Below are 8,999 nucleotides of genomic sequence, written 5' to 3' on the forward strand. Positions count from 1 at the left end.
CTTTTGGAAAAAAAAAAAAAAAAAAAAAAGAAAGTAAGAAAGAAAGAAAGATAAAAAAAAATTGACCCCAACTTTTGAACTGTAGTGTATCAATTGCACAGAAAGCAATCCCAGAATGCATTTTGGTCATATTAATGAAAAATAAACAAACAAACAAACACAGACAGACAGAGAGATAGAGAGATAGACAGACAGACAGAGAGATAGACAGACAGACAGACAGAGAGACAGACAGACAGACAGACAGACAGACAGACAGACAGACAGACAGACAGACAGACAGACAGACAGACAGACAGACAGACAGACAGACATAAAAGATAGATAAAAAAGAGATAAATGTTGGTTATTCATTTTTTATTTCCAGTTTCTTAATTTTAATTTAAATAATTCTTATTTATTTTAACTGTGTAGAGTAAGAGTAAGCATAAAAATATACAGCACACACAAAATTGTCCAACTCTATTTGTATCAGATTGAACTTTTGGTATATATTTTTAAATGTATTTTAATTAGTTTAAACGTCATATATAAAAATATGTACTGAATTAATATATTTTAGTATGCATTAAAATTTGGACCTTTTTAATGGTAGAGTGTGCAATACATTTTGATGCTTTATTTGAGTATTATAGAATAGTTTTAGCAAAATATTAAAGCTAAACTTCACTGAAATTTGTATGAGTTGCTGTTTATGTACAGCAGTCCAAATCAGTCATGTATGAAGTTGCATTTTACTTATGACAATGCCTATGCAGACAACTTACTAGGTTTTGGAACACGACATAACTACATAAGACGCATTCAAAGTCATCCAATTAAAACCACAGCCCAACAACAAACTCCCACGCACATATGTGACATTTCATATATGTGTGCATGGATACGTGGGAGCCACGCCTGTTAATCTAGCGCAGCTGGCCTCTCCGAGCCCTGACCTTCTCGTGTTTCCCCACGCCGCAGTGTGTCGGGGTGATTACAGACTTGACGACTCCCTCACACAATGCTCATCTCTGGCTGGGATCAGCCAACGGCCCATTCTAACTGATCCAACAGCGCTGCTTATCAAAGGTTAAATTTACAAGGCATCTAGAAGGGCTTTATTTCAGCAAAACTGTACAAAGCCTCGCCCTCCGACTTCAAACGTCGCGGCAAGTTTCCAGCAGCAAGTAATTCATCTGTCTGCACTGAAATAAAAAATACTGTAATCTAACATAAACCAAAAATTAGAACGTATCTGAGGTTTAATACACATTTATGTGAAAACACGTCTCTGAAATGAAAAAAATATCCTGTTGCTGAACCGGACTGAAAATGACTTTGCTGAAAAACCTGTTGAACACAATCTACTACATGCCTTCTGTTGTCTCATTAGTAGTTTAAGTAAAACAATAATATTTTTAGTACTGTAAAATCTTTACTGTTTTTTTTTATAAAGTAAATATAAGAATAACTCTCATATTGTTAGTAATATTTCAAGATGAACATTAACTGGACAGAAGCAACTTAGGTTTACTTGATTATCCATACATCAAAAATCATGTTAAAATTTGAGTATCATGCTTTTGAGGAAGGTTTATTTGTTTATCCCTTAATCATCCCTGCATTGCATTATATGTTTTGAAACTACAGAGCTTTGATCATAAAACTAAGCATTTAAATGACATCTTACTAAGACATATTAATGGAAAATATACTGATATTTATGTGCATTTTATGTAAGTATTCTGTTATACTGTTATAAAGATCTCTTTGATTTTCATTACAAGCTATCAGAATTTCACTGGTTTTGACCATATATCAACATCTAAACCAAACTGCATGTTTTTGCTCAGCAATGGTGTTTTTTTTTCTCAATTATGAGCTCCATATTCTCACTATATCATACTATATGAGCCATAAAAGCTTGACGTATCAAATATGATACAACAAAAAAACACATGCAACTTTTTTTGGGGGGGTTGTCTAAAGGTTCAATAAACTGTTCCATTTCATTCAAACTATTATTTCATATGTCAGGTTTCACAGGCTTAACTCGACCAAATGTCACAAGTGCATGGAAAAGACAGCTTTATCTGGTCAGGATCCAACGCAACATCCATGTAGCGATGCACCTCTGGCTGTGGGTGGAAATGTCAAATTGGCCAGATTGGTTTTATAATCGGCGCGCCGACAATCCGGGTTAATCCGCCCAATGCGATGAACCATAAACGACACATTTTTCCAAATAAACACTTGAGTTGGGCAGTAGGCGGTTGACGTATGCTAATTGGCAGCCGTTATCAATGAGGAAATTCAAAGCTGCTTCAGTCATGCACCGTGTTCAGGCCCTCAAAAGAGCGAGATATTCTATCTGGCCGCTGATTCCCTGAACTCCGGCTCATCTGCGGCACCAGCAGTCGCACCTCAGCGATTAGGATCAGAGCCTCTTCCTTTTCCTTTGTGTGCCAGGGCTTTCGTCTTTTAACGCTTTATTTGAATCTAATCAGGGGGAAAGGAGGGAAGCATGTTTTGTCTGTTGAGTATCCTGGAGTGGCAGGAATGCTGGGGGAAAAGGAAGAATTAGAGAGGGGGATGATATACCACCCAGTGCTGAAGGGAACCCATCAACCCTTTCATGCTCATTAACTCATCTCTAAGAGGAAGAGGACTTTGGGAGACGCTGTCTGGCTTGGATGTGTTTATTACGTCCACAGCAGAGCTGAATTGAGAGGGACTTTTAAACTGGAAATTCGGAAGCACACAGGAAGCATAATTCTTAAATTCAAATTTAAAAGTGCAGTGTATCATTTCACAGATAATGACTGTTTTCAGACAGGTTTCCAGTCCGAAACCTACAAATGACTTGTTTACAGTTGTCCATCCATATTAAACTGGCATGTGAAATAGTATTTTACCAGTGAAAAAGATAAACACTTCACTTTTTATGAAAGTAGAATTAAAATTTAAATGAATTCATACACTATCATTCAAAAGTTTGTGGTGAGTAAGATATTAAATGCTCAAATAAATGCTGTTCTTTTGAACTCTGTTAATCAAAGAATCCTTTAAAATGTATCTCAGTTTGCACAAAAATATTATAACATTGATAGTAATGCTCTCGAGTATCAAATCAGCATATTAGAATGATTTCTGAAGGATCATGTGACACTGAAGACTGGAGTAATGATGCTGAAAATTCAGCTTTGCATCACAGGAATAAATTACACTTTGCAATATACACTCTTAAAAATAAAGGTGCTTCAAAAGGTTCTTCAAGCAATGCCATAGAAGAACCATTTTTGGTTCCACAAAGAACCATTCAGTCAAAGGTTCTTTAAAGAACCATATCTTTCTTACCTTTTTATAATCTGAAGAACCTTCTTTCGCCACAAAGAACCTTGAACCATCTCTTTCTTACCTTTTTGTAATCTGAAGAACCTTCTTTCATCCACAAAGAACCTTTTGTGAAACAGAAAGGTTCTTCAGGTGTTAAAGGTTCTTTATGGAACCTTTTAGACAAAAAGGTTCTTCTATGGCATCGTGAAGCACCTTTATTTTTAAGAGTGTACTGCAATAGAAAGCAGTTATTTTAAATTACAATAATATTTTACAATATTACTGATTTTACTGTACTTTTGATCAAATAAATGCAAGTATAAGAGACAAATCTCACTGACCCCAAACTTTTGTACGGTAGTGTATACCGTTTTATTTTTTTAAAAGCCAGTTATAAAAATTGTATTTAATTTAAACATATTCTGTAATATTTCATTTCTTTTCATTTGATGAAAATTAACTGCAAAACCACTTAATTTCCCAGAATGCTATAATTTATTCAAAATGAAATTCCAATTCTACATCCTGTGGTGCATCACCAATTTAATTAAAATTCACTCTCATTATTTAAAAAAAAAAGACAATTCTTAAACTGAGGATTGCTCAGCTCTGGTGCATGACAGTCAATCACAGCACTAAACGAATCAGCTGATTTGACTGAAAACACAACTGACAATGTGACGCATTCAGCTGGCCTTGATACTCACCGACTGGCATGGTTTTCCCATGAATCTTGTCCGCCCAGCCGGCGTAATATCTCAGGGTCTTAATGCTGCCGTCCAGATCGACAAAGAAGGCATGCAGGAAGGGTTTGCCAGTGTCCATTGACTCTAGAGTCTAGAAACAAGAAAGCATATTGTTCAACCAATACTGAGAGCATAAAAGCATAAAGTTATGATTTTATTAGCAATCTGTTTCAAATAGACATTTTTATTGGGCATTTTCGAAAAACATGCTCATTTCGAGAGCTACAAATTTGATACAAAACAACTTTTTTTATGCACGTCAGAGGATGCCAAGATTTTAATGCGCATGGGGAGTTTGTAGGGCCAGAAATTAAACAATAACGCAAATAATAAATTCTGCTGCCCTCTAACAATAAAAACAATGTCAACGTGAAGAAAAAAGTATGTGGGTAAAACCACGGCTGAAGTCATTGGCAGAATTTACACTCATGAGAGCTGAAATATGGGACGCTGCCCATCAGCGCTGGAATGGATCGATTACTGTGCACAAAACAACAAATTATGTTCAAAATGACTTAAAATATGATTACAGTTCTAAAGAATGATCAATCTGACATCTCAAGCTACTGACAGCCTCCCAAAATGAATCATACTAGATTGCTGGGTGTGTTTTGCATTTGAATCTATTTGCGTGGGAAACATCCAAAACTGCATGAGTGTAATTGTGAAATACGCATGTATTACATTTGATCCATCCCTTTTATTCATTAAAAGGCACTATAAATGGCTTAATGACAACAAGGCAGCGCAGTATAAGAAAGAGGGCACTTTAACCCCTCTATCTCCAAATCTGTTCTTTATTTCCCTATGCAGTGCTCGGAGTTGAAATTATACTTCAGAATCCCAGGACATGTTTGCAATTAGCAATCTAAAAACATTACTTCACTCACATCTGTAAAATTTCATTCACAAATGCGGTAACTAATATGACCTGGCAGTAGAACAGGGTGAAAACCAACTCAAGCAAGGCTTTAATTTAGTAAAACTGAAGCATTGTGATACTGTACCGAGAAACGACCAAAGAAAATGACACTTTTTGATCAATAGATAGATAAATTCACACGTTTACTAGAAAACTTGCTTACGACTCAAAAAATTCATGAAAACAAACAAGTTGCTTTCTCAAAAGCATCGAAATCCACATTTTTTGATGTTTTAATTGACAAGACTTCAAAATCAGACCACCGTGTCAATGCTCACACCTGCAGTAGTGTTTGATGAATGCATTCAGACAGGCGTGACAGCTTATGGACACTGCGAGCGTGTGACGTGACTAAAAACAGACCACTGCCATTATTACGAAGCAGCAAGTGTTCAGTTTCATACCACGGTTTTGTGTACAATTCAATGGGCTCATTCTACGATCTGCAACACTTTCAATAGGACAGAAATGTAATTTTGATTGCGCTCAGTTGGTTCATATGTTCTAACTAAGAGATGCCTCTTCATTTTAACAGAGTGATATGATCTGAAGCCTTTTTTAACATTTTGACATCCTGATATAAAGACTGTATTGTTTAAAACAGTGTATCATTATTTATTTTGCATGAACATCTGCACTGAAAAAAATGATTCATGGAATTTACAAAAATTTTTAAGGAAAGTGGTTGCAATCAAATTCTTTTCGCTACATTTAAATAAACAAATTTAGTTGACTAACTTTCAACATATTTTTTTTATTAAATGTAGCTAAAATAAATTGTTTGCAACCACTTACCATAAAAAAATTATCATTTTTTTCAGTGTGTGTGTGTGTATCCTAATTTAGTGGGGTTTTTTTAGTTGTACTGTTGTTGTGTATTATAAATTAGCCTTTTTTCCACAGTTCATGTTCACATGGATGCACAAACAGCACAGGAATTTGGCCTTTAAAGGGGTCATATGATGCGATTTCAAGTTTTCCTTTCTCTTTGGAGTGTCATTGTGGTTTGAAAATACAGCAAAAGTTGGATCCCGCTTTATTTTTTTAATGCAAAAGTTCGTCACTTTACTTGAATGTAGGCTACAAGACTTCCGATTCATTGGCACTATATTTAAATAACTAGAAAGAATCAAAAAATGCAGTATAAACTGTAAACAAAATTTGCGCTACAAGCCAGTGTGTCTTTGATTATGATAATGCATAAAAATAATATGACAACAAATACCAGTTTGCAATATCAAGCAGCAAAACGGACTTTTGTAAAAAAAAAAAAAAAAAAAAAAAAGCTTTACACAAATGAGTAGCGACGCGAATTTAGTGTAGCTAGTCTACGCCGCATGCGCGCGTCGATCTAATTAATCGCGTAAACACAACTCGACCCAGACTCACCGCCAGCACAAAGCGCTCTCGCTCCAGCAGATCCGCGAGTCTGTGCAGTAACCCGCCGCGGCTCGACGCGTCCATCCGCCGCCACTCCGAGCCTCTCTGCCCGGCCGCTTTGGCAGCTTTCACCGCCTCATCCACATCAGCCTGAACAATCACATCAACACTTTACACTCCACTCAACACATCCGAGGTGATTCGATTATTATTAACAACCTTAAAATGAAATTGCAGATTATTTAATTATTTAATAACAAATTATGTCACCTGATCAGATGCATCTTGTATCAGCTGACAAATCATTATATAGTTCAATAACCATATAAATACACATTCTTACATACCTGACAAATCCTTAAATCAGTCTGTATGCATATTAATGGTTTAACTTGCTTAACAATGCAATCTAATTGAATCTAATTTTATTTCAAATTCATACAAGTCATAAATGAATGGCAGATATACATGACTCCCAATTTACTGTACATGTGTATTCATTTTTAATTGGACATCTGATGAGTCAAATTCATCTTACTTTATCCGCCTCCTCGACATCGCAGATTTTGACACCTGTTGCAGGGTTGATTGTAGGAAACGTCTTCCCTTTGATTGCTGTGTGCCATTCGTTATTGATAAAAATCTGCAACAAATACAGTCAGACTACAGTGAAGCCGGTTTCCCATTACAGTTTTGGCTTATCTAGTTCATTAGCTTGTCTGCGAATATGAATAAAAAATAATATAAAATGAATCAATGCAAATGTCTAGTTTAACTTGCCCACAAATATGAATACAAATAATTTAGAATTATTAATAAATGCAAATATCTAGTTCATTAACTTGCTCACAAATATAAATAAAAAATTAAGTAATAAATGTAAATAATTAGCTCATTAACATGTTCACAAATATGAATAAAAAATAATTTAAAATGTGTGAATAAATGTACATTTCTAGTTCGCTATATTGCCCACAAATATGAATAAAAATAATTACAAAATTAAATAATAAATGTAAATACCTTGTTAATTAACTTGCCTACTAATATGACAACATGACTCATTTAAAAACCCTTTAACCCTCTTTATATATATATATATATATATATATATATGTACAGTACTCAAAATATGTTCTTTAAATCAGTGCATTAGTTTTTTTCCGACACTTTTTTATGCACCAGTACAGCTTTTCTAAAGAACTATAAAAAGTTCTTCATGACATCAGTCTCTAAAATGCTTTTTTTTTTTTAAATAGTAACGGCCTAAAGTTTCTTATAAATGTCGTTGATGGTGAAGCCTAAAGGACTAATCAGGACTAAAACTCCACTCGCTCTAGTATTTGTTTGCGATTTAAGGCTGAAGACAAGCTCTTACCTTAGTGTGTTTAATCTCAGGGATTTTCACAGGTTGAGGCAGAGGCGGAGGGCACGCGTTTCGAGCGAGCCCGTTCTCTATAGTCCCGTTCTGTGCCATTGCAGTGCGGTTGCAGTGAAGTGCAATAGAGATGAAGATCACAGATCACTGTTCACTCCATCCAGCACACTTTATAAGAACTTTTAAAGGTCCTCCCACTTCGGGCAAGTGTGCACTCCGCCTACCGTGACAAACACAGTCTCCGTCCCACCTGCCAGTGAATCAGTCTTTCAAACACAAAACATGCTGTTTTCCAGATATGAGTTTCCGTGATGAAGTTTCAGGAGCTCAAACGTGGAAAATAGCTGGGGCTAGGAAGTTTGGGAATGTTTAAGACGCTCGCCTCTGAAACCAAACACGACTGGCTGTGTCTTTATGTCAGGCGCTGGAGGTAATGAGTGTGAATTAATTGTCCGGCAATATTTACATTGCTTTGATCTGCTGGCGGAGCGACAGATTTGAAGCGACGGCGGGCCGGGCATCAGATGGGCCAAGGTGTGATGCGTTCTGATGTTCATCACCACGTTGGTTTTTGCACCTGGGCCTGGTGAAGTTGAGTGGAGTTGAATACGTGCAAACAAATGCTTTTGTTCGGCGGGACAAAGACTTTCCCAGCTTCGGGCTCATACTCGGACACTGTTGCCATTGTTTCCCCTCCATTGCTTCTTGTCACTCTTCTTGTCAAAGTTTAATTAGGACAACGAGCTCTCGCGGGCCCATTTCTCACTTCAGCAGGTTTCTAAACACTTCCTAATGAGGGCAAGGCTCAGAGAAATTGAAAAACGCACTGGGAAGGGAAAGCAGGAAAAGTTGCATTGGAAAAATTCATGCACTAAAAACACACACAAACCGAGATATCCGAGTTGCGAATCACACGAACAGAAAATAGTGCACGCTTTTCTTCATACGCAAATCAATTGCATTTCAAAAACGGCTGACAAATGTGATGCGGGGCGAAATCGTGGGAAAGTGGAGGCAGGTGCCCTCGTCCTCCAAGCTTGGGTGCTCCGGTTAATTGGCGTTCCACACCTTTTAAATGAAGGTCAAGTCTCTTCCCCTCTCCAGGCTTCAACTCCGTTTAGCAGCATTACCCAGCTAATTGTAATGACTGCATCCTCAAAGAAAGCACATGACTCTGCAGACTCTTCCCAAAACAGATCTCAATAGAAAAGCTTCAGCACTGTTGAACTAAAGCGACGCAAGAATACAGAGATTT

General features: G+C 36.7%; 1 protein-coding gene across 1 annotated transcript in view; it reads right to left on the reverse strand.

Annotated features, from left to right (window-relative positions):
- The window catches only part of LOC107662254 (aldehyde dehydrogenase family 1 member A3-like), a 25,927-nt gene extending 18,028 nt beyond the window's left edge, over window positions 1-7,899 (reverse strand). The window contains exons 1-4 of the mRNA XM_016452201.1: window positions 7,745-7,899; window positions 6,905-7,009; window positions 6,376-6,516; window positions 4,026-4,155 (exon numbers count right to left, since the gene is read on the reverse strand). Of these exons, the coding sequence (XP_016307687.1) occupies window positions 4,026-4,155; window positions 6,376-6,516; window positions 6,905-7,009; window positions 7,745-7,843 (475 nt within the window). The 5' untranslated portion in view covers window positions 7,844-7,899. The remainder of the gene's footprint in view (window positions 1-4,025; window positions 4,156-6,375; window positions 6,517-6,904; window positions 7,010-7,744) is intronic.
- Between the last annotated feature and the right edge of the window lie 1,100 nt (window positions 7,900-8,999).

This window comes from Sinocyclocheilus anshuiensis, unplaced genomic scaffold (assembly GCF_001515605.1).
Source record: "Sinocyclocheilus anshuiensis isolate Anshui unplaced genomic scaffold, SAMN03320099.WGS_v1.1 scaffold579, whole genome shotgun sequence".
In the NCBI taxonomy this organism is placed as follows: Eukaryota; Metazoa; Chordata; class Actinopteri; order Cypriniformes; family Cyprinidae; genus Sinocyclocheilus; species Sinocyclocheilus anshuiensis.